Raw genomic sequence first — 26,129 nt, 5'->3', positions numbered from 1 at the left:
TTCCATAAATCCATAAATAGACTGGCTTTTCTAAAATTGGTTCTATACCCTGACAGCCTTCAGTGAGAAATACTAGTAAATATGTACATGTATCTTTAGATGCATACTGTACCATCGGCCTACCATGCACATTGCTGATATCTTTGGCAAACTTTATGGCATTGTAAAGAACAGTGATGATGACTACATTATAAATTATATTGAAATCCCGTACACAAAGCATATGCAAACAAGACCCAGTGGCATTGTGCACGGTAGACAAATATCCCGTACAGACTTCTTGTTCACAAATTTTTGTCGGTTACATACATTCATGAGTAAACCAAATTTTGTAACAGGTACCGGTATACTGTCCACATTATTGATTAGTGCTCACTCTGTCAGAAATGAAATTTTGAATTTGGAAATCAGGTTTCATCATATTGGTGAGTTGTTGGCTTGTTGCTAAATGTGAAAGTTACTCAAAAATTACAGAGGACGAAATACATTGTTACAAATTTGTCAGGATATTGCATCGTAGCCCTTGGCCAAGTGGGTATTCATGACTACCACGTATTCCCACCCTGGAAATTATGAACAAAATTGATTTCCCCCCCCCCCCACTGTAGTGACAAAAGCAGGCCGAGCCGCACTTCAAATGTTGCCAGGGCACAGGCGAAACTATATAGTCTGGTGCTTTAGGCCTGTAGCAATTTACGCTACACTTGTACGCGAAGACTAGGGAAATTGGAGCTAGAAAACCTTGTTGATCTTGACAAGGCTGCTGACATGCGATACAGTGATTGGACCCCGCTTTGGGGGAGGTTCGTATTTTCGGCAATGACATGCGACGTTCGGCCAGGAAAAAAATTTGCATATTTCAACCTCCGGCGAAAATGCATAGTGTACATATAAGGACTTGTTACGTGCGGGAGGTGGCAACATGATAGAATTATTATATTTGGGGCCTCCCCCCCAAAAAAATAGGAATATAAGACAAAATGTATCGGTAATGTAAATTCAGGCATGCACCTGTTTCTCGGATCAACTGATTTCCTTGTTTATCACTTCACACTTACGCCATTAATAATTGAAAACACTGTACAAAGTCATGTAGAGATTGGACATTCCTCATTTGTTCTGTCAATGCCCAAGTTGCATGCCTGTAACTTGTAATTTGTTATTTAAGATTACAATCAAAACAGTGCCATTCATTTAAGTCAGTCATACATGTAAGTCAGTTCTTAGCTCTTGCATAGCTTTTCCCTGACAGTGTGCATGTAAAGTGAGTGTACAGGAAATTGTGCGCAAGGTCATGTACATTGTAGCACACAGGAGTTGCCTACCATCATGGAAACTTATAACCCCTAAATCAGTCAGTCAGTCCATCAGCCAATTCCGCCAGTCAGCTAGATCACTCGGTGGTCAATCAATCAGTCAATTTCAATTTTACAGCTCTACTAATCAATCAAGCAGTTTAATTTGTCAATCAGCCATTAATTAGGATATTGTTGTTTGCAAGCTCATGTAGCACACAGCAGTTTCCCCTGTTGTGGAAACACCACATAACCCCTAAATCAGTCAGTCTGTCCATCAGCCAATTCTGCCAGTCAGCTAGATCACTTAATGACTCTGTGGTCAATGAATCAGTCAATTTCAATTTTACAGCACCTGCTAATCAATCAAGCAGTTTAATTTGTCAATCAATCATTATCTAGCACTGTACTGTAGAGCCAGTTTCAGCAGAGTTGTTTCTCAATCTAAACTCTGATAACTGTGGCAACAAAAGGTTCCCGCATTCCACTGCACAAACCAGCTTGAGTCTGCCCCAACACTTGGAAGTCTGAGAGGCCTGTCTGTCCGTCAAAGCTGTCTTTCCTCAGTTGTTGACACAAAGCTCTCATTAGACCTGACCCAGCACAGGCCTCCACAGCATCCCCTGTTGGAAACAAACAGAGCAGGGAGCCATGATGTACATGTAGAGTACCAAAGTGACTGCATCGCGCGCACAGTGCTGTGCGTGAAAGGCATGAGCGAGAGAATCAGCGCATGAACCATCACGCGCCAGCGCTCCATTCATTGGTACAGCACTTCCTGGTTCTAAATGATGTCACACTTCGGTACTCCATAGATGTTGGTTTAAATCCATTTTGATGTATCAATATCGGCAGGCATTTGCTTTGGGGGGGATGGCTAACCATAATGCATAGTGATGGGTTAAAACCAAGTACATACAGTGTACATGAGGTCCCTTTAAATGAAGGCTTAGGTGATTCCAGAAATTAGGGGTCCAAAAGTGCAACATTTTCTTGTCCCTGTTACATCTGACCTTTGTCATTTGACATTGAAATGTCACCGGAATTGTTTTCAAATTATTACTATTTGTTTGGCAGGTAATTTGCATTAATTCATCACTCTCGGAAAATGTGCTCTGAACTTACAAAATCATGCGTCAGATGTAACAGGGACTCAAAAAAAATGGCCCCCTAATTTCTGGAATTACGCGCATAGGAATCGGTCCCCAATTATGCTCCATGTAAATAATCACTTTGCCAATAGTGGTCAAGTTCGATTTACATGTCATTAAAGTCAGCTGCCAACTAAAATAACTCACATCGTAAGCAAGCCTTGGTTTGAAAAATAGCACAGTACCAGAATTCTCTCTTCCCCGTGGATTAGGAGGAGAGGGGTGACAAAAGACTTTTTTTTTTAGAATTGGATAAAGTTCAGTGCAACCTTCGAAAAATGCCTCAAAAGTTTCTTTAAAAATTCTGTCCTCGAAACATGCATACCAGTATGTACAATGCTTTATTTACCAAGCAACATTCAGTTACTGGGAGTTTGTACAATGTACGTGTACATTTGTATGCTTGTTGGAATGAAAACGTGCACGAGTACAGTGAGTTGTTTTCGATGGACATGGAAAGCACACATGCTTATTCAACTGATAACAAAATGTCGCGCTCTGGCCAGACACTTATGATTTACATGTATTCGGTTGGGTCATACTTGTATGGTGTCGTTATTAAACTGTGAGTTATTGGATGCCCTAACATGCTGTAGCAACATGAATGGCTTTCCCATCCGAATGACATTCAGCATCCTGCTGTCAAATGGGGATTGGCAGTTTATTGATGCACGGCTCGTCAACATTTTCTCTCCCAGACGGAAGAAACGATGATGGAAAAGGAGGGTGTAGATGTAAGCCTGTGCTTCACCTTATTAGGAAGGAGGCAGTGAAAAGATTCAGCCGTTGCCGCAGACTGCACTGATGTGAATGGACAACGAAAAGGAGAAACAAAAAGTTCCTTGATTACGGCTTTTCTTTGTTCTAACATATGGGAGGGATATCCAAGCATGTCTGGGTGTGAAGGGATTGCAGTCTAGTCTGAGTTCCTCACTCAAACACCCTGGGGAGTCAAGCTCCAGACCCCTACAGAACCTCTCCCACAAAATTACCATTCACCCTGGACGAGCCAGGACTGTACACGTATGGTACACGAACCAACCGTCGGTACATGTATCTAGTCTTGTGTGGATGGGTTGTAGCTCAGTACAGGATGTGGTGCACTTGCCGACAACAGCACGCCCCAATACCAACACATTACAATATCAAGAGAAACCCATCTCTTCTGTGAACATTAGCAATCAAGTTCGATCGTTTTTTCCCCCTCATGTTTGAAACATTTACACACGTGAGTTAAATATTGAAATGGAATGGATGGGAATGTGTTTGCTGTGCCTCAGAAATTGCGTGCCAGTGCGCAATAACAGACCCCATCAGAAAGTGCAGAAGACCAGACTGCATATGAGTGTTGAATTCCTCCTAATAGCTGTTTATTTGCCCAACCCTGACTTGAATTTTTTTTTTAACAAGTTAAACAGACTTGTCCCATTACTGCCTGGGAGAAAAAAAAAAACAAATTGATGAATGGGGAGCACACATACCGAGCAGCCAAGTGCATGCAGACAGGCAAAGCATCCATGGTGTCATCAATCACACCGGACCGGCCTTCAGACCTTGGGATCAAAAAACAACACCCATCAAGTGCAATTAGTTCTCATTTGAGGTGGAAGTGTCTGGCCACGCTTTTAATGTTACACGCACACAGTGCATTGCAGAGCAGAGCAGTGCTCTCAGGTCATTCTATAAATTTGGGGTCCAACTTGTGACATTTTTCCGTGCCTGTTGCCTCTGACGTGTATACCATCTGACAAGTTTGACAAGGGAAGTATCACTGAAATTGATTTCAAAGTATATTTTTATTTTGTTTGGCAGGTAATTTGCAGTACTCGTTCAGTCTTGGAAATTAAACAATGAGTTCTGAAAATCAAATAAAATCAAATGTTAAAATCAAATGCCAGATGCAACATGGACAGGAAAAAATTGGACCCCAAATTTATAGAATGACCCTTTCATGACTACTGTCATTAAATTGATCTTTATGAGCGGAATGGTCACCAGTCCATATGGCAGTGCACAGTCTTAAAATGGTCTTGGGTTGTGAGAAAAAAACAACTTGACTCCCTCCCCTCAAATTCGATAAAGTTTAATACTCGTAGCAATGGGCAATGTTTAACATGCAATTAGCTTAGAGATGATTTCTCTGGCTGTAGCTGTCAGGACACTGCTGATAATACCCGACAAATCAACTCGGAGGCTTCTTTAGGGTCATCCGCACTTGTGTAGAAAAGTGGACATGGTGACAATGGCATTGGCTGAGTCTCTGTACATTGGCCCTGTCCATGAACCATAGAGGGCACCACACAAACGAAAGAAGAAGTACTTGTACAGGTATACTTGTACCGTACCTGTACAAGAAAAGACGCTGCATCGTATCCGTGACATTCCAGTTTCCACCTCTGAGGGAATGCATGGTGTTTTCCAATGATCCTGATGTCTCATATGGTTTAGTCATTTATCTGAAAACCCAAAACCTGATTTGGACAAATCCAGTCAGTAATAATGTAGTTTCCATAGAGTACAGTCCCTCTGTGTATGTTCCAGCTCTGTGTAATGCAGCCCTGCGGCCAATACATTAAATTGTACCTCAAGGTGTTTGCCCCTAATTTAACAGGGGTTAAGCTACCCAGTACGCCCGAGGAAGGAAAGCGGTGGATGCGAGGCCTGAACTGAAAATGACGGTCATGCACTGCACAGATTCATGTACAAAAGAGCATGTGAGTAATACCTGTGCAGCCTACCCGATCACATTGTTAATCCAGCCTAAATCCTGTCAGTAACTCTGGTCCCCCCGCCCCCCAAAACTCTCTGTACATGTATTGCGTAAGTTACTTGATGGATGTCAGATGTACAAGTACATTGTAAAATGAAATCCAATCACGAGAAATGCCAGAATCTTAAACAGTGGCTCATCACCGGTATGTGATCAACAGAACAAAGATCGCCGGGCTCCTGCACTTTTTACTGTCAAATGAAATCCAATCTTCTTTAAGTTCATTTTTGGAACAGGAAACACAGCTGCTGCTGTTCTTGCTCCTGTTTCTCCATCTGGTCAGAAGGGAGTTTGAAACTCAGTGATTTATACATTCTTCACCCTCTCCCCTCCCCCCAACACAAGTGGGATCTTATTGATCGTTGGAACTGCTCATCAATGGGACGCATAATAGACGGTGACAAACGAGTGAGAGAATAGCCCGGAATTGATCTCTCTTCGCTCTCCGGTGGCCATTAGGCTGGCTGTAATTGGCTCATTAGCAGAGGAGAACATGTGCCTGCAAGATGTTGGGACAGAGAAAAAAAAAAAGGAAACCAAACTAAACAAGAAATCGGTGTTACATTTTGATATGTGGAGCACGGCCGGTCGTTTGTCTTGAGGGACAGTCCAGGAGTTGACATGGCTCAGATGTGAATGGAGATGCTGGAAATTAACCGACCCTTGAATAAGTTGTCGGTTTTTTTTTTCATCTCCGAGACAAAAGTGTTTTCCTCTGACAGGATCTCTGTCAATTCTGCGATAGCTTATTTTTGAGTAGCTCCATGTAATATTCCATGCGGATGTTTGCATTGACTCTGAGTCATGCCTGTCATGCTTTGTATGTTACCCATGGAAAATATGTTTAAATTGCAGCAGTCCAGACGTTTGCTCGTACATGTACCGGTCTGTAAACTGGCCTAGACCAACCAATCTTCTCTCTCCTCCTTACCCATTGTAAATACCCATTTTCTTCACTGTGGGCCACCCCCAGACTGAATACATGTATACATAGTGGCCGAAACCATGGCGCAACTCTCTCTGTCAGGAGTCTGACACTTGTTTGGATTTTAAGCCCCAGGACAAGCCCAACAAGTCCGGTGTGAACTATGTAGTAGGGGCCACTCTGCCAATTACGCTCCTGGTGATGGACGAGAAGGCTAGGGGTGACTGGCAGACACCCAGAAATCTGGGTCAAGTGAGATGTTGACACTCAGAATCTAGTGACCACAATGCTAGATCATCCAGGTCATGGAGTACCCTGTGTAGAATTTCCTTAATGCTGTTTGTGCCGTTGTCTGGTCTGTTGTTAGTTCGTTTAGCTCTACTGACTTTACCATGTGGGACATTAGGAAGGACATTTTTGAAGGAATTAAATGTCAAAATGTTGTTAGTAAATTCTTTTTAATCAGTAAAAATATAAAATAGTGAACTAAGTTGTTTACACAGGTTTCATTATTGAAGCGATGAAGCTTGAGATTTTGTAACCCAAAAAACCTTATCTCTCTAAATTATGATTCCATTTGACATTGCTTTCCACTTTTTATTTCCAATTTGTTTGATTTATTTGGGAAACTGTAAAATTATGCTTGCACACCTCAACCGATACAACACTTGCTATTGCTGAATTGCAAGATCTTAAATTGAATTGAACAAACTCCCCCAAATTCTTATAGTCAGACTAATCTCTTGGGGAGAAAAATGTAAACCAAGTGACTGATTGATGACTGCATGCAGGACGTATGGTCTGCAAGATCAATCCAATTTGACTTGCTGAGTAACTCAATTACCCTCAACACCCGGACACATTTGCATAATGCGGACTGACAGTGCGCCTTAATCCACTGCTGAGAAATAATAATTAGTGGAATAATGGCCCATTGATTGCTGAAATCAAGCTGAGTTTACCCATTGGGGAAACCGGAAACAATTGAAACACTTTGAGGCTCTGAGCCACTCCCTTCTTCCCCCTATACATCCACAGAATGGAGCATAATCATCATTAAACCTCCTGTCTGTCCTCTGCCCCATCCTTTTCTTGTGTAATTCATAATCAATGATCTCTGCGAACGAACATCGCAGGAGAGGACTAATTCAAAGATCATCAGCCGCGCTCCATTGTGCGGTTAATGTACCGAAACTCCATCCCATCGCAGGGGTTTTTCTTTTCTACCTTCTTCCTGGCAAGCCAGATTGAAATGTGAAAACAAGTGGAAAAATTGTCTGGTTGTGGGATCTCCAACTCCGGATGGTGAGGATGATGAAGATGAGGTGATTTCCTGCATCACGGCCGAGGAGCAGAGAGGTTGCAATTTAATGCCCGTCCAATGAGAGTTTGATAGCATCTCAGTTTGAGACTGTCAAGTCAGCCCTTTTGGCTTCTGAAGTGTTTTCAGTGAAAGCATCTCCAGCATTGTGATCTCTCGCCTCCTGCATCGCTCCTTCGAGCTTCTCTCTTCTTGAACCAGCAAGTTGGAGGTCAGTAAAAAGCAAACCTGTGTATGCCGATGTATGCAGCACTGCCTACTTGATTTTCATTGTTATTTGGAGGAAGTTGTTAAGTAGGGATTGATGTTGCTCCAAGTCGGTGTATCTTCCCAGACAGATTATATTTCTGTATTCCAAGTCTTCTGTTTTTGTTCAACAGTTCATGCTTTGCCATAATCACACCGAAAAAGTTTCAAGTGATTGTGCATGGCATTGCATTAGACAATTTGACCATATTTCTGTAATTTACCAAGCAGACCTGTTTTGTAAACCTGTTGATAATGGCACCAGAATGCACATTTTGTTATCGTCGAATAACGGAAAGATTAATCGGTCAGCTTCCTGTCACTGGAGGACGTTGAGTTTGTACACAAGCGGTACATTGTAAATGACTCTTTGATGAGATCAAGCTGTGATACTGCGTTGAACCTTGCTTCTTTTGTTTGCCGGGTGTAACGGCTCGGCAAACAAATATGACTGATGGTGCCGCGTAAACGTGACCCTTATCCCAGTACTTTACAGCCTCGGTTGCCAGCCAGAATTAATTGCCTCCCAGATTTGACAGGTTTGGGGAAATACTGTATGGTAGTAGCTGTGGAATTTGCTTCAATCAGGATTTTGATACCAGTCAGCTTGTATGCACACTTCTACTGATAAAGATTTATACAGATTTACACCAAATTAGACTGTCTTACGGTACGTCAACGCAACACAAGGTACAGTACATGTACTGCGTTTACAGGATTTGTAAATTAGGTCAAATTTCTGATTTGTTGTTAATTGTATCATTTGTTTGACACAGTGGTCTTGTTCTGTTTACAGGAATTAACCATTGGTTGACAGGCATGTACTCTTGGTCTACCCTGCAATGTGTTCACACTGAAATCCTAGAACATGAAATCCAAGGAGTAGTGTCGAATAATAAATAATTTTAAAAATACCAATATTAAAAGTAAGAATTACATGCCTAGGAAAATACATGTGGCATAGCTTACCAGTATAAGTACTCGAAAATGCATCTCAATAAACTTGTCAAATGTTATCAGTAAATCTGTCAATCAATTTACCTAAAATTTTTCTTCCATCCTCCCTGAAACCGGGGGAACTTCAAAGATACCATCAGTCTGAGAGTGGTTTCGTTTGCAAAGACAATTAGTCTGTGACTCAGCCCCCTCGGGCCTTCAAATTTAGGCACAGATTCCGTAGACAAAGGGGCTTACCATGCTGAGTATATATATATCCCCCTTCCCCGAGAAGGAGAAAAAAAATATATAGGAAAATCAAAATTTAATAAGATGTGTGATTCATGGGAGAGAGGGGGATCGGCGAGTGCATTTGATGGCAAACCCCCTTTCCCCGCCATAATGAAATGCCCCGGAGAGATTGTTGCACTGGAGCAAAGGGTCTTGCAAATATTGGGATTAGGAGGAGGGGACCTAATTACGAGATTTTTTTGGGGGGGGCCTTCTCTTTCTTCATCTGAGGTCTGGGTATTGGCTGGCCGAGTTTGGGCTTTTGTGTAAAGGACGGCGTGGAAGGAATTAGCCATTGTGCATTGTGAAGAGGTAGAAATTCTATCACTGCACAAATAGCTGTGGATAATTGGGGGAGTGGCCGTGTATATGATTGTGGGAGGGAAGGAAACTCAGAAGTGATGATATCTAGCCAGGAGCAGCAAATCTGTTTTACTAAACAGAAAAAAAAAAGATAAAATGATAAAAATTCAAAGATGATTGTCAGACATAATGAACATTTTAAACAAAAACTGACTCGTCCATTTTTTTCCTTTCCTTTTGAGCAGAAAATTGCAATTTTCCCAAACTATGGGTAGCACTAGAAACATTAGAGCCCCACGGACCAGTGTCCAGTGGGTGTCCGGTAGCAACATCGGGGACCAGTGTTACCATACCAAACGACCGGTAGCCATGCACTTATCAAGTCCTGCTCCTGAATGAGGACATGTAGAGGCAAGAAGTACACTCAGGGGTCAATTCCATAGCACTGCTTAAGCAAGAAAATTGTTTAAGCGTGAAAAAAAAATTGCTTGACAAATCAAGTTACCAGTCAAAGCTTCTTGTGATGTATATTGTTTTGTAATGTTACTTGTATTTACCTGTGTTTTGCATGACAATTACATAGAGTTTGAGCTGGTAACCTTTATTAAGCAAGTTTTTCTTCATGCTTAAGAAAATTCTGTGCTTGAACAGCTCTATGAAATTGGCCCCGGTTAAGAAATATATGCACAGTGGAAACTGTCAGTTTTGCATTGCATCCATGCATGGTCATCTACATGAATACGAATACTCATCAATCTCCCACTCAAAATGAAAACCTTGAATTTACATGAATTACAGCAGAGCGTAATGGGTTAGTGGTTTCCCCCGCTTGTGCCACGGCACACTTCACAGCTTTTCAATCTTCTCCGTTAATTTGCCAAATTGCTCAAGCCCTGTGGGTAAGCGCCAGTGAATTGCATTGAAAAAAAGAAGACTGAGAGAAAAAAAATAAGGTTCCGTTAAAGCAACCTTGTTCACAGCAGGCCCTTGTGTTGGGGGAATATTCAGTGCATTCATCTGATCTCTGACTTGCAGGGCAGTGAACCTATCACAAGCGTGGATGCATAGATGAAGTCAGAGATACTGAGGCTTTATATGTGTGCTAGCATTAAAGGATGAATGACCTCCTCCCTTGCCAGTTGTGGGGCTCTTTGGCATTTGCTTCATTTTAGGAGGAGATATCGACACTCATCAAATTGGAAATTTAAAAAAGTAATTTTTACAACTTAAGAGTTGTAAGCTTTCTTTTCTTGACCTACCGGTATGTTCGATGATTTTTTTTTTATTTGTTTATTTTTGAATTGATGAATCCCCTGGTCCCTCTCAGCTCATTTTGAGGTTGTGCAATTGAGGGGATCAGAACGGCCTCAATGCTTTCCGCTGGATGACGTTCTGATCACGGATCAGGCAGTCGTGTGGCAAAAGGGGGGGGAGGATTACAACGTACGTCATTGACGGCATTGTCAGTCACGTGTACCCAATTTCTTGTGATCTGTGTCTGACCCCGAGACAGAGACCCACTCTGTGCTGCCAGTCTGGAGATCAAACAAGGGGGGCACCCGATCAGACTGTCTGAACCCTTTCCAAGGAAAAAAAAAAGAGAAAAGAAAAGTGTGAAACCCATTTGTTCACATTAACAGCACTGGCTTGATTTGTCAAGCGTGGCCAGATGAAAGTAATTTCGTCAGTTGATCGCCAGCATGTGTGGAAGCATCCACATGGGCCCTACAGGGCTCAGTGGATTCTTTTGTTGTTTTCGATGCACTTGTTACCTTGTAGATTTGGGTAACCAGTCGTTGGGCACGTAAACATCTCAACAGAAAGGAAAAAATTGACCCACATTTCCCCAGTGGAGGCTGGAGCCCAAGAAATGGTTTTTAGCTGTGAGCTACTTTTATGAAGTTAAAGCAAACATGCAGTGGAAAAAAGTCCTTATTTTGATACCCCACTGCAGGGTCTTTGGATCAGATTTATGGTTCTTAAGCTAAAAACAAGATAATCTTGAAAGCCCAAAACTACGAAAGGTCTGGCCTTATTTCGGGGGAGAGGGTATTGAACCACATGACACATCTGAAAAGCAGCTTTAAAAATCTTCCAACTTTTTGACCCATCCCAACAGACATTTAAAAATCGATTCCATTTTCCCTGCCACATGACACGGATAAATCATACGTCGCTTGGCCTGTTTTGACAGAAAGGATGGTATTGTCCCGAATGTGTGTTTGCAAGGAGGGAGATGGCAATGCAGATTATTTTGTGTCGGCTGTAAGAGGTACGTGTACAAATGCATTCTTTAGCAGAGAATGTGCATGTAATAACATGCCCCCCCCAAAAAAAACATAGCCGGTCTCTGGTCTGCGCATGTGTCGATTTTGAACGTGCGCGTCAATTTTTTTTTTTCTCAAAATTTTCAAAACAGCACCCTCTATTTTGGCAACGTCTGAATGTTTGCGAGTAGACTGATTCCTGGCCACAAGTCTATAAGTCGGAGGGGCTTTTTGTTTAAGGAACCAGACTAACGTTCGTGGGTAGCTCGTACCGGGTGATAGATCCATTACGAATGCTTAATGTTGATGTCAAACGCAAAGAGTAGACCATGGGTAGGCTTAGGTTACAAAGTTGCAGCCAGCTGATCAACAAAAATGGCGGCATGACGTGCGACGTGCTCTTTGATTAAATATGCCACTCATTTCCGTGTCCGTCGCCAGTCTTAAAAAGCCAACCCCATCTGCTGGCCGCCCCTAAAAAAAATATTAAAAAAAGGCATTGCCGCATCAATTCTGGAACTTTGGTCTGACCAGAGACCAAGTATTTTTGGGGGGGGGTCTAACAAAGGGCAAGAGTCCTGGAAACAGAATATCACCAAATGAAAAAACTCTCAGTAGCACTGTGCCGTTTAATGGACATTTCTGCAAATGAATACTTGTATGTACAGAACATGATTACACTCTATAATACGTTCGGTATCTCCATTCAGATGTAAATCATGTTTGGAATGTGGGTCTCAACCGTCTCATAATGGGAGCAAAAAAACTATTGAGATATTGTACAGTCGATGACTGATTTTTGTGAATCCAAAAAGGGCCAAGGGGGGAACGGGTTGAGCTTCCTTCCACTCGAAATGTTGACAGATGGTCCCGGTACTCCGCTGCAGCTGGTCTTATACACAGTTCTTGCATGACCCACACCAGCGAATGAGCCAGCGCGGGGATGCCATTTGTCTTTGTCAGTCCAGTGTCTTGTTCGAGAGCCGGGGGAAGATTATGGTCTGTTTAATGAAGTAAATGCCGTGTATGGATTCAAACTATGGGATGTCGGCGTTGTATCTCTTTGTTGCATTCGCACCTGCTGCTCTGGAAATTTAGGGCCGATTAATATTGCATTGTGTTTGTGAATTTTGAGTAATTATAAATTTTAGATTAGTGGTTTTGGGGTGTAATTGATCTGTCTCAGCCTCAGGCCAGATTCAGAATACTGTATTTACACAGGACTTGCTGGATGTGCTTGAATTAAATCTTAAGGAAGCACACTGTATGGTGATGACACGAAAACGAGGTTTTCTGCTTGCAGATGGTAGTCAATTGATGAAAATGTGAGATTCAAAGTGAATCTATCGTGTACTTAATTCTTAAATTTTTTTTAAAGTAAGTTGGATTGTCTGTTGGGTTGGGTTGTTTATTTTGTCAACTTTATGGATATTGACATGATCCTGTATTTATGCTACCAGTATGCTCACAAATTGGGATGCAGCCTGTGATCAGTGCTTCAAAACAGCAAGCTGCTTAGAAATTTGTATGCATTACCAGCTAAAACACCCTGTGAAGTGTGTATGTGTATTGCTTGTTTCACTGGTTATCAGCCCGTTTTTAGGCTTAGCAGACAAGGTCAGTAAGCAGTATTTCCTGCTTAATGTTTCTTTAGACCGGATAGATTTGTTGACCTTTTTTTCCATTTTGATTAAATGTAGGTTTTATTATTCTTGCCTAATGTATCATAGGAGAAATGTCGAGAGGGTTTTTTTTCAGAAAAGTGATCAAAGAGCAAATGTTGTGCTACAATACCTTAACAGGTGGCTCATCTGCCTTGAAGGACCAGAGTACTCATCAGAAGGTTCCCTGGAAACTTAGACCGACGACGGAGATAGATTTGTAGCAGGAGGCGAGAATGGAGATTTGTAAGCTGGAGGCAATTGTTCAGACAAGCCTCACAGGGGGAGTGTCTTTGTAGGATTTTTTGTTCGTTTGGCTTGGACTGACAGGTTCGTGGCTGCTCTTCAACTCTCGCCCTGGCTGTAACCGGATCGGGCGGGTTCGTCATGGAAGGATGGATGGGCACGGGAGTTGATAACCAACCCCTCATGGATGAGGTCTTTAAAGGGACAGTTAAGAACTGGTAGAGCAGCACAGCTCTCTTAAGAACATTTTCGTTAAAGTTTTGTTCATTCTAACTGTGCATAGTGTTTTGGAAAATGGCTCTCGGATGAAACAAACTGTTCATCAGTTACAGGCAGATGATACTACATGTACAGTGTAGTAGACAAGTTTTTCATTGAATGTTACACATTCTTGCAGTGGTAAGAGGTAATAGGTGGAATGTTCCATTCTACAAGGTAGAGAGGTAACAGGTGGAATGTTCCACTTTACAAGGCAGAGAGGTAGCAGGTGGGATGTTCTATTCCATGAAGCAGAACTGGCTAGGAACGAGGCGGATCCTGGATGTGCTGTACAATGTGTGAAACACACTATTCAATTACTAGAAAGAGTTGATGTGAAACGTGCCCCATGAAAACAAAAACTTGTACATTTCCTCCCACTTTGGGAGCTTTCCTTCAGCTCATGCTCACACTGTCAGTGACCCGTGTTATTCAGAATACTCAGTCATGTGCCGTACTGTAGCTGTTTTGATCTCGATTATGTGATCGGACTTTAGAATGCTTCGAGAGTCAATATTAGTGTGCCCCAGATTTGTCTCGTTGCTGCTTTGTAAACCAAACCCGCACTCGGCAGCAGTCAAGAATGAAGGGCATCCATGAGGCTGGAAATTAAGTCTTTAAAGGAGCGCTGGCAAGTGCAGAAGACTTACTGCTTCTGTTGCGCAGGCACTGTCTTGTCAGAAAAACCAAGAGCACACTGCTCCTTTAATTAATCACTGATCAGAGGTTACAGATGTTCTTCTTGGCTCCTAATCAAGCAAGGTGAGAGCGTTCTGTCCCCTGAAGTCAAAGGATAAAAATCCGGGACGATGATGGCTTGTATACATGTAAGTATCGTGATACGTGGTAAATCCAGTTTTAGGGTGGATACAAGTTGGATGCATTTTTACCAGCAAAGAGAGCGATGAGATTTCTCACAGTTTTGATGAGTGGAATTACATTTGCTGTCAGCTGGATAATCATAGAGAAAGCTTTGTGGTACAGTGTACATGCAAGATTGAAACAGTTGAAAGGAGAGTGGGAGTAATTGCATATACGTTATGCTCACAAGTTGCGCGCGGAAGCATTGATGCGCATTATTGTTGAATAATATATTCCGTCCAATTAGGATTTGAAGCAATCACATTATGGAGCCCCAGAAAAATGATCGCATCTTTGCACTTTGAGGGCTGTTGGGAACAATGGTACATACATACATGTATGTACATGCACACCTTTGTAATAGTTTGGAAGTAAAACTCCGTCAAAGTGGTTTCCTCATGAACTGATTGCTGGCAGAGCCAGATTCCAGCTTCATCAATTTTTCAAGGGGCAAGTGGTTCAGGAGTGCGTTTGTCATCAGATACTCACAATGTGTCGTTATGAATATTGATGAGCTTCCGCAAGAAAAGGAGTAACGGGACACCGTCCCAGATACATTAATTGACAGCCCGACGATGAAATAGTATCCGCGCATCGTCTCAGGGAACATATTTGTGAACATTAGCACAATGGAGTCTTCATCCTTCATTGTCTCAGCTTCAGTCCTTTGCGTTGCCCATCCGTCACCCAGCACCCACTCTTCACCCTCTCCCAGGCCCCCCCCCAATTCTACCACCCCAAGTGTGTTTAGCAGTCAGTGTAAATAATCGTGTCATCCCCGTTTAATCTCAGAACCCGAGCTCTCCATCACGCACGCTCAGCCAAACTCAATGCTTTTTTTTTTCCCGTGAATCATTTTTCGCCTCGAGTTCCACCCCAGGAGTGGACTGTACTTTCCTCCTCCCCTGTGATCCTCAAACGATACTCATTCCCTCTACCCTTCCCTTCGCCTTCTCCCCCCCCCCCCAACATCCATCCAACCATTAGTAATACGATTACTCCCTTATATAAATGTCTGCATGAGCAAACCACAAAGAGTGCCTTTTTTCTGTTGGTGTGGGCGAACGTGCCCGCGCGTTAATTTCTGCCCCTTGTCCTTAATGTCTACTCGGGGGGAGGGGTAGATTATAAGGATCTTCAACAGCAATGTTTAAAGCAAAGCAAATTGTCTTCCAAATGATGGTAAGTGCTGTTAAGGACATTCACGGCCTGAGAGCGAAGTGGACTTCAGTATGTTGACCTGGCCCTCTCCCAGTGCTGCAGAATCCAACTAATGGTTTGGTCCTTTCCATAGGATTTAGCATAGTTCTGATACAGACCCCAGAAACCAGGACTGCACCAACATTCTCTTTTTATTTGAGCCCCCCCCCAAAACAGGTCTCCTTAAAATGTTTTATGGGGATTCTTTTTGAGGTTTCGTCCAAATGTGAGTCGGTCACCTCACCGGCTTCTTTCCCCTGACATTTGTTCGATTTTGTGTTGGAATGACTCAACGGTGCTCATGAGGGGATGATGTGTGTTGGCTCTGATGACGGAACATGTAGGACTATATGGTTCCTCAATGCCGGAGGCATTGTTGAATCATAAAGTAGGTCACTAGAACAATAGAAAAAAACCTGTGTTCAACCTCAAAAATGTCATACTATGGTGTCACGAATTGTAGCTTGTCCAGCGTATCAGATGAAACATCTGTAAATGAGCTTCATTCAAAATAGGGGATGATGCTTGAGATCGAACTAAGTTACATACACCCCCCCCAAAAAAATTACTCCCAATATTGGAACAGAAAACAACTGTAGCATCTCTTCGTGTGATCTGATTTGGGTCCGATGAAGATCTTCTTCTACGTGTAGAAGTAGTCTGCGCGTACGTGTATGTATAAAACAATAGGGACCTGTTATCATCCTCGTTTTCCCATTTGTTTTATCTGTTGCTGAAAGTGCCGAAGTGTTTGTGTGAAGTCGGAGTGAAGACAATCAGCCTGATCAGGTGGTTCATCACAAAGAGCTTTTCACGGGAACTCTGCTTACAAATGAAATAGCGAGATACTTTTCTCCCCATTTCTATGCTTTGTTTTTGTTTGAACTATAAACCACACACCATACATTTTTCACACTTCGCACCCGTGGGTGGACCTACTCGCGTGAACCTCGGGAGACAGTCTGTTAAAATATTCACCCTCTCTTATAACACTCACGTCCCCATCATCGCTGATACACCGCTAGATCTCTCACTGTTCCGGGAGCGGGAAAGCATCTGTCGGACTTGTGGCTCGGGAATTTTTTTTTTCCATCCCATTGGCTGCCAGGTCGGCCGTGCAATAAAGGGATCACCCGGTTTAATGAATTAAGGGGAATGGGTGAGGCTGACACCTGCACAGCTCATGCAGGTCGAAGCACATGGTTCGAGCCAGACCCCTAACCCCCCAGGCTAAATTTAACAGCAGCTTCCAAATCTATTAAGCACAGACTTTTTCCACTTACCAAAAAACACGACTACCAATTTCTTATGTCATGTGTTGCATATTGCTCGTCGCAGGTTGCCAACTACTGGTATTATTTGCTATTATTTAATTGTGCAAAACTGCTTGATAGTGTTTTTCTGCTTGCCAGCACCGTGAAATTAGATCCTGACTGGCTTTAACGGGTGGCAGAAAAACCCCTCAGCTCTGATTTTGTTCCTCATTGGTTCAGGTAGCCTGCAGTATCGCTTCTAATGCATCGTTTCCCAGCCCTGTGAAAAACTTGCATCCAGGAGCGGGCTTGTACTTTATCTGTGTTAAATAAATATTTGACTAATAAACTAATAGTTTCAGGAAGGTATACATTGAAAGATTATTCTTCCGAGATTTTTTAACGTGACAAGTTACTTTATGTACCAGTGCATAGCTTTTCATCTTTGATTTGGTATATAAAGATTGTCTAACAAGAAGCACATAAACAAGTCTATGTAAAAAAAAAAAGTCAGCAAAGCCTGTAATGCATTTTGTAAGGGACAAATCTGTTTCACTTTCACGACTGAATACAGAAATTGCCATTTGTGTCCTTATTCCCCATATACTCAAGCACTCCGCGCTTAACCAGACTTCACTAATAAGACATTGAAAAATTATGTGATCGCACTAACAAATCTTCCTCTTTTATTTGAAATCTCCAGACACGATTTGCTAGTCGTCTGCCGAGAACTGAACATGGAGGATGCTGTGCAGGACATCATGGAGCAGCTGGGGGCTGGAGAGACGGGCCGCATCTCCTGTGAGGAGTTCATCAGCTGCCAGCGCAAGCTCAAGGGAGAGATCAGCTCCCTGACCAAGCAGGACAGTGGGCTCTCCTCCCACCCGAGCCTCGGGGAGCTGGACGGCAAGCTGGAAGGGGAGGGGCAAGGCTCGGTGGGCATGGGCAGCGACCCCAACCTGCCCCGGGTGCTGAACAAATACGGCTCCTGGCCCAACAGCGACAACAGCCTAGGTAAACAGTTAGGGGGGATTTCTAGACTACAGACTTAATGTAGACACAACATTTGCTTGCACCATTCTGTTATGAAGAAAATGTTTCACCTACCAAAAATTACAAGTGTGTCTAAGTCTGTGATCTAGACCAGAAGATGTAAATGTCGCCCTCTGTTGACGGGGAACAGTTACAGACAAGCTCAGGAGAGTATTTGAAGTGATGATCCAAGGTTGTGCAAAAGTGCAACCGCTTGGTTTGCAAATCTTCCACCTGACGAGGGCAGATCCACAACCAAATTTTCATTAGGGGGGCAAAAATTAGCGAATTTTATTATTTAGCCTCATAAGCCCTTTCTGAGGAGCGAGGCGACATTCTGAGGCTTTTGCATGTGTCCGGGAAAAAAAGGGAAATTAAGTTATCCCCAAAAGTCTTTTGTCTCTCATTCTTTGTCAAAAGAATGGAGATGGACCCCACTTTGATCCGCCAATGCCATCAGAGATGTATCAAAAGGACCCAGTTTCTTCTGAGTGACCATGCTGAGTTTTGTCCACCCATCGGGTTTGACAGTGTGCGGATGATATGGTTTTTCTTTTCTCGACAGCGTCGTCAGCTGCCAGAGAGAGCTGGGAGAGGGACTCGGGAGCCAGGGACATGAGCCCCGAGCCGGGAGCCTTCCTTCAGAAGCTCATGGAGAGCGTCAACTCCTCATCCTCCGGAGGAGGAAACTTCCTGGAGCTTGCCAACACGGTAAGTAGATCAGCTGCAGTTTGGTTTGGTTTTGATCTTGGCGCTGCGGAGCAGGGAGTTTTGGAGCTGTAATCAAGTCCATCACAGGTCATCCAGTCTTCAGCCAAGTCGTGAGGAGCTCAAGTGAACTTTGACGGGGTTATTTTTTGTCATTGTTCACCGTGCTACTTGTGACTTGTCTTGTTACCGGACCTGTGGAAGGATCTGTGACCGGTCATGTGATGGACTCGACTGCAGCTGTTGTTAAAGCTCTGTTGATCCTATCAATGTTCAACTTTTTTGTGCTACTATATCACTTCAAATCTCGTTCTTTGGTCGGTTTGGATTACTTGATGTGATGTAGGCACACGCTCATATTGTTGGGTCCCAACAACTTTGCATCAGGATTGTATTCGTTAGGTCTTGTCTGATGTGTAGAGTTGTGACTGTGGCTCTTTTGCAACACTGCCCTCTAGTGGCTTGTGTTGGACATGAGGTACCCATTCCAAAGGAAAGAATGCATTGTGTGACCATAGAGGGCAGTGCTCAGATTGCCCAATGTGATTTTCAAGATGACTGGAATCGCCGAGGTACCAATGTGACTGTTGCATCGGTTTGTGTGCGAGTTATGATACAAGTACTCTCCAGCTCAAGAAGATTGGATTGGCAAACACAGTGAGCCAGATGGGCTTTCAAACAATAAGAAAGTGTTCAACGGTGACTCATTCCCCTGTGATAAGAGTAGCTCTTGGCCAAGCTGCTTAGTATGTACATACTGAATTATTTTCTTGATTTCATTTACATTTAAATTTTACGGCTGAGCTCAATTTAATCTGCTTTCTTACTTGGGTAGGCCAGCAAGCCCAACGAAATTTCAAGACCTGTTTCCGGTCTTGCCGTCACATGTCCATTGCATAGTTAGCCCTGTTTTGATCTGAATACAATTAGACACTCAGAACAACGTCTGGAATTCAGATTTCAATTGGGGAGCGAAAGAACCTCCTTCCCAAAACCAATTACCGTAGTATCGATGTCCACTTCCAATAAAAAAAATGCCAGCAAAAATGGGAGAAAATGATGAACCTGATGATAACGGGTTTAATATCACAAAATATGGATCTCGTTGTTGTAAGCCAGACTGGCATCTTATTGCACCAGAGATTACGCTGACATAAATCAGTTAAATGATATTTGCCCCGCACATTACCAAGTTTAACGGTTAACCAGCTACAGCCTAAATATTTACAGAGAAAGATGCCACAGGACCGGAGGATGATACTCTCCTTCCAGGTGTCGGATCTCAATCATCCCGGGCAAACCACGCGCCGTCACGTTCCCCAGTAATTTGCGGGAGGGGGGGGCTTACGGTGAAATTTCCTCCCGGGTAATCAAGATGTATAATGGGGCTAAACTGGGTCTCTTTAACCCCGACCCCCCGGATAGTCACGCATTGAATGCCAAATGACAGAAGGCCGAGAGAGAGAGAGAGGTTGAGAAAGTGAAGAGACCACATTCCCCATGGCATATGGCTTCAATAAATTTGGGGTTTGGTACATTAGTCTTAGTTTGTGGTAATACTGAGAGACCCATGGTTGAAAGGGTTGGTTACGCAGGCACATATGTCCTTGTCCTAGCATGCTTTCTTTGAGCTTGTCAGCAACAGATTCTAACAGATTTTTAACAAATCTTTATTTTTTTTTTCTGGTTGCCTCCTCGCCTGTCTGTCCATAGGTTAGGGTACCAAAGCATTTGCTTAACCTAACACCTAAATGTTGTCATTTTCTTTTGAATATTATGTAACCATGATAATATTAATGATATTTATATTTATCTGTGACAAATGTACATTTGTGTATACGTCTAATTTGTGTCCACAATGACAACGTTGAATAAATGCCCTTCTCTAATCTAATTATAAAATTGTGTTATCAAAAAAGGTCGGAAGGTCAGCAAGTATTGAACTTTTCACAAGCAGTGGGTACTTTACATGAAATTTTGTTTGGAAATTTCAAATTTCAGTGGTGCTTTTTTTTTCTTGGCAGGCGCTTCCTTAAAAGTAAACATTTAATCTCGTAAATATTGCAGCACACAGCAGCACTCATGTACTGTACACTTTTGCTCGTGCCAGTTCTCATACTCATTTAACTATGGAAGGGCTGCGTAGCTCCGTGATCAGTATATTGACAGGAATATAATATAAAATCAGTGCTCTGGAATACCGAAAACTTGGCAATCACATATTCCAGAGCACTGATTTCATGTTATATTCTTCTCATACTCATTTACTGTTTTTCTGGACTTGCACTTAAGGCAATGTACTTTGGTGTTGTCTCTGATGTCACTCTTTTAAGTCAATTCTGCCCGTGAATGAACTAAATGAAGTTAGCGTGCTCTTTGCTTGTGACTGTTCTCTTGGAAAGGACAGACGTTCTGAAGGCAGAAATTGAGTGCTTTTTGTAGCACTTTGAAATCGGATCCACTCTTGGAAAAAGGTACAAACAATTACTGCTGTTGAACAAATTGAACTTTTTTGAATGAGTGCACAGTTATACCATTGCCTAAACACTCTCGCAAGATTTGATTTTTTTTTCTTGAAAACAACTCTGAAACTTGATACTGGACAGGATGTCAGCGAATGCATTCTATGGCCTACGCGTATTGTGGAATGGGATACCTGTCTCATGCAGCTCAAAGGCTTGATGCATCAACATAATGTTGATTGATTTGCAGGTTTCCATTTCTTGCAATTGACTGGAGGACAGGGACTCTTTCCTTGGAAAGCGATCTCCGCTTCTTTTTGAGAGACGGCGCATTGTTGTTTGAATGAAAATTGATAGCTTCATCACTTTGCAGAGTTATGGAATGTTTAGGCTTCCCAATATAAATGGAATGTTTTGTGCCAGTGTACAAGGTGCAAAAATAGATCAAGTTCTGTTTTAAATTACAATTTGATGTTTTTGTAAAATATATGTGCTAAGGTACTGTACATCTAGAGTTTACAATGTAGAAGCAGCTTTCCTCTCTGAGCAATCTTGACTCAGTGATAAACATGTAATCAAAGTTGAGAAGCAGAAAACTTAGAATTTTTGGCAGCCACGTTGTAGATGTTTTATAAGGTTCTCAGATTTTTTCTTGCCAGCTATGTTTACTCTGTCAGGGGCATTAGACAGACGGTACGTGGTGGTTCATCCAGGGGGTAACAAAATCCACCCATGATAATTGAACTGAAATTTTGACGGGCACCTGTGCGCAGACCCCACAAGTACCTCCTACAAAGCACGAGGAGAAATATGTTATAGCAGGTTTCAGTCCATGTATAATGATGGCTTTGTTTGCATCACCTGTTGATGAACGAATATTTATGAGGCGTCCTAGGTACACTAAGGTGAGAAACATGTTTGATTTTTTATTTTTTTTAGGAAGACAACTTTGTTTGGCCTTACAGTTTCAAATTAAAATGAAAAATTGTGAAAGATTGGGTTACAGTTCTGTGAACTTGGTCATGGGTAAAGAATTTTTTTCTGCGGGAACTGAGGCAAGCAGGAAAGGAATCAGAGGCTTTAGGGATTTGGACTTTGGAAAGGACATTCTTTTGTAATTCCCAAACAGGAAATATCACATCTCTTTGGCTATTGTCACAGGAAACAAATGTGTTATGAATCTACCCAAAGGGTCCCGTGTTGATAGGAGACAAAGAAAAATTCCGTAAGGCAATAAAACAAGGCAAGAACCATCTCGGGGAGGTGAACTCAAATTGCTACTTCCTTGAAATTCGGCAACCCCAGATCGTTAAAGAGATTATCAGACTCCTACAGCCTCATGTAGCAGTTAAAAAAAAAAGACCGGTAATGGGATTTCTGAACCACTGAACTGTTTTGTCTCTCATTAAAAGGGAAATTATGATAGGCCGGATGGTCACGGGACGGGAAATTCTCCATGGATCAGTGGTGTGTGTGTGTGTGTGTATGTGGGGGGGGCTTTTAAGGATCCTCATTGTGTGGGGGTATTTGTTTAGCCGGCGCTGGGGCAGAGAATTGCGGTGATTGCGTTGGCCTTTTATGGAAAGGGAAAGAGAGAGAGGGGGAAAAAAATCAGGTGGGGAGAGGGAGGTGAAGTGGAAGGTTGATTGTCACACTGAGGCACGGTGTCGGAAGGGTTTGGCCAGTCGGTGTTATCACAGCGGCTGGAGGAGGGGAAGCAAACGCCCGGCAGATTGTAATATTCACGGCTGGGTGATTGACGGCACCATCGCCATCTCTTGCCGGTGTCAATGTGTGAAGTTATTCGATGCCATTGACGAGGCGGAATCTAATAGCCAGACTCTCATTAGGATCGGGTTTAGAACCACGGGAAAGATGAGGCATCAGAGTAGCATCGTGTTGCCGGCTCTGTAGAACTGTATGCATGCTTCACTGTACAAACTGGACCAGTTTACAGTCATCTTCACTTCACTGGACTGGACATAGTAGTTGACATTGAGAATGTACATTCATGTATGTTATGTGTGGACAGCTAAGCGGAGAAATTTTACTGAAACGGTCTATTTTATTGGACAACTCCGATATTGGTAACCTGAGTTTTGATGGCTGTTTCAACAAGCGTGTGGCTGAATGCCAACTGACTCTGTGTGCGCAAGGAGACACAGGCGGTTAATGCACTCAGCACACCCGCTCTCCCTTCTCACTCATTGAGGGACGATCTCGTGACAGACGGCATCCTGCGGATCACTTAAAATATCTGGCTCATCTGGGGGCTGCTATGTCAAGCCGTGGTCCCTGCTGGGAAGATAGTTCAGCCCTGCGACTTGATGAAATGTCGTCAAGTCTCTTATCTTCCCATCCCCCCCCTTCCCTTTGCATGCAGAGACCACAGATCCATCTTCCCTCCGTTAATGGGAGGTCAGAGCTGACGAGAGACAACAGGAGTGTGAAAAGAGTCAGGGAGGTGCCTCGGTAGCTGGGGAGCTGTGATCACAGAGTCATCGTCACTCGTTCAAACACGGCATTAGGAGGGTTTAGAAGGAAGAGATCTGTAATCAATGAGGAAAATTTTGCAAATGGTAGAGGTCACTGCACAGACAATTTGATGAGCACGTTTGGACTGAATTGGGAGGAGCCGTTGCCACAGTAACAGGCAGCTTTTTTTCCCTCATCCATCCTCTAAGGAATTTCTCCTTTAGCTTCCAGGTGGAGTTCTGGAGATGGACACAGGGGCCGATCGGAATATTGATGAAACAGAGACTGCATCATCAATCTGCCGCTGAGGCTAACCTTCAAGATGGCTTATCCCAGATGACAAGAACATCTTAATTGATGCAGATGTGTGTACTTTTGATGAGAAACACCCAGAGAGAGAAGAATGTACTCACTGCACAATATTGTACTTGCTCAGTGTACTGTCTGTCGAGGCACTCGTAATGTACCTGCACTTTTCACCGATGGATGTGAGCTTTTTAAGAATCCATTGAGCAGTGCAGCTTGGTGGACAGACCGGGAGAGTGGATAGAAAGAGCTTCATCTGTCAGCTGATGCACCGGGTACGTGGCTCTGGTCTGCCGACCAAAGCTGGTGATGTGTTGTGTTAGGCACTGCCGGGAACATTGGCACCATCACACGAACATTGCCACTAACGCGATAGGCCCAGGAAGGCTTAGTCATTAGCAGACAGCTAATGACAAACCACTTAGCATTCTGCGAGGGGGAAATCTACAGTGTACGTGCACCGCAAAAGCTCACTGATCGTGTCAGCGTCAGCCAGTGTGGCAGTCTTGTTTCTCTCGCTTTGTGGGGTACTGACGAAGAGCCCAACTGCAGGGTTTTTTTGTTTGTTTGTTTTTAAGTTTGGATTTAGACCATATCGTGTACACATTGGATGGATTAATTGACGGAAGGAACAAAAACGCTACAGTGTATTGGCTTTTCCTGTGATGCACTTCCATTCCGGCTCAGTTGAAACTGACTTTCTGGCCCTCCGGTGGGGCATCACAACCTCTCAAACTTCCCCAAGGAATCATAATAATAACGGCCGATACCTTAGACCACAAAGACCGCATGTGCACTCTGTGTTTGTGTATGTCCCATCCTGTTAGCATTTATCAGCGTTGAGTGGTGTAGACGTGCTGTGTGTCGTGGCTTGCCCGATGCAACAACTTGTGACAGAGAGAAAGAAAAAAACTCATGTTTCTACATTAATTGTTGGCTCAGCAGTCGGCTTGTATAAATTGCAGGCGGGACATCTGACATCGGAGTATATCGACACCTGTGTGACGTAGATAAAGAGAAAAATTTACGTCTTGTCAAGGCTTGGCTGTGTCTGTGGGTGCCTGTTGTGGCCAGTTTGTTTACCAAGGAGGGGAATGGTTTGATGCCTGTGGAACTTGTGCAAGTTGTGCTTGACCTGTTAAACGCAGATCGGGATTAGTTACCCAGAATGGCGAATGTCAACAGTGGTAATGTGTGCCCGACAGCACAGAGGACAACACGTACCAATGCAGACATGGTAAGGCAGTTGTACAGTGTGTATTTATAAATACTTCCTCCCTCGTGGGTCAAGCTTATTTATTTAGAAAAGTTTTACTTTCTTGTCTTTCGGTGTCGCTGAACTTTTTTTTTCCTTCTGGTGTTTTGTAGACTGGAGCATACACGTAATGCTCTGCTTTAACTCGTGGATCTTTATACAGGATGAAAACAGATCTTATGTAGACCATACACATAACACAGTAACCAAGGCATGCAAGAAATTGTCTCATAAATAGTATTTTTTTTTAGGGGGAAAGTTCTGTTGCTTCTGGAGGAATAAACAAAATACATGTTAAGGTTGAGTTTGGTCTGTGAGATTTAACAGGACACTAAAATAATCTTTATCAAAACCAAATTCCTGTGCTCTGCTTAAATGTAAATCAGTAACTTTCCTTGGGTCAATTTCCATATTTGATCTTGCCTAATTGGCCCATTGCAATAAACATTGCGAGCGTCTGCAGGCTGACCTATGAATACATCTCTCCCCCCCTCCCGAATTCACGTCAGAAATTTTGACAGACGTCGCTCTCGTTATGTACAGTTGTGACGCTTGGCAGATACAAGCTGACCAGAGCGTTTATCTACTAGCCCCTGAAGAAACTGAAGAAGTGGCAGGTACTCTCTTGCCACGGTCATAATTCAGATGGAAACATACGGGAAAGATAGGGGAACCAGTCGTTGGAAATTCCTAGCATGTGTTGGATAAAGTTCACAGCATTGCCTGAGGAATTTGCTATTTTTTCTCTACTTATCTGTCAATCAGATTTTCTAAGCTTTTTTTTTCTGTTACCTGAAATTCCTTCTGTTCCAATCTGAGGTCATTCCTTGTGTTTGTTATTGTTCCAAGTTGAGGCATGCTAATGATTAAACTTGAAGTCTTAGAACTCTCCAGGGAGGGAGGAAAT

General features: G+C 43.0%; 1 protein-coding gene and 1 long non-coding RNA gene across 10 annotated transcripts in view; one reads left to right on the top strand and one right to left on the bottom strand.

Moving 5' to 3' along the window:
• The window catches only part of mcc (MCC regulator of WNT signaling pathway), an 80,817-nt gene that overhangs the window by 2,141 nt on the left and 52,547 nt on the right, over positions 1-26,129 (top strand). For 2 of the 4 annotated variants that reach the window (XM_022231192.2, XM_022231186.2), the window contains exons 2-3: positions 17,688-17,998; positions 18,582-18,727. In XM_022231192.2, coding sequence (XP_022086884.2) covers positions 17,688-17,998; positions 18,582-18,727 — 457 coding nt within the window. Of the gene's footprint in view, positions 1-14,266; positions 14,498-17,687; positions 17,999-18,581; positions 18,728-22,842; positions 25,205-26,129 lie in introns of those variants that run through there. The other 2 variants (XM_087139672.1, XM_022231219.2) reach the window with 2 other exon arrangements.
• Positions 1,219-13,880, bottom strand: LOC110977305 (uncharacterized). 6 transcript variants are annotated; one of them, XR_015426111.1, is made up of 4 exons: positions 13,300-13,876; positions 10,686-10,817; positions 3,928-3,999; positions 1,219-1,918 (listed from the first exon to the last, which is right to left on the bottom strand). It is a non-coding gene; the product is annotated as an uncharacterized LOC110977305 (long non-coding RNA). The 6 variants fall into 6 exon arrangements; XR_015426112.1 differs by lacking the exon at positions 1,219-1,918 and adding an exon at positions 2,688-3,247 and having other exon boundaries at positions 13,300-13,880; XR_015426113.1 differs by lacking the exon at positions 1,219-1,918 and adding an exon at positions 2,688-3,242 and having other exon boundaries at positions 13,300-13,880.

Source organism: Acanthaster planci, linkage group LG08 (genome assembly GCF_054643075.1).
Source record: "Acanthaster planci isolate LZ-2023a linkage group LG08, COTS_SCS, whole genome shotgun sequence".
Taxonomy (NCBI): domain Eukaryota; kingdom Metazoa; phylum Echinodermata; class Asteroidea; order Valvatida; family Acanthasteridae; genus Acanthaster; species Acanthaster planci.
Note: the sequence above shows the minus strand (reverse complement) of the source record. Positions and strands in the feature narration are given on the sequence as shown.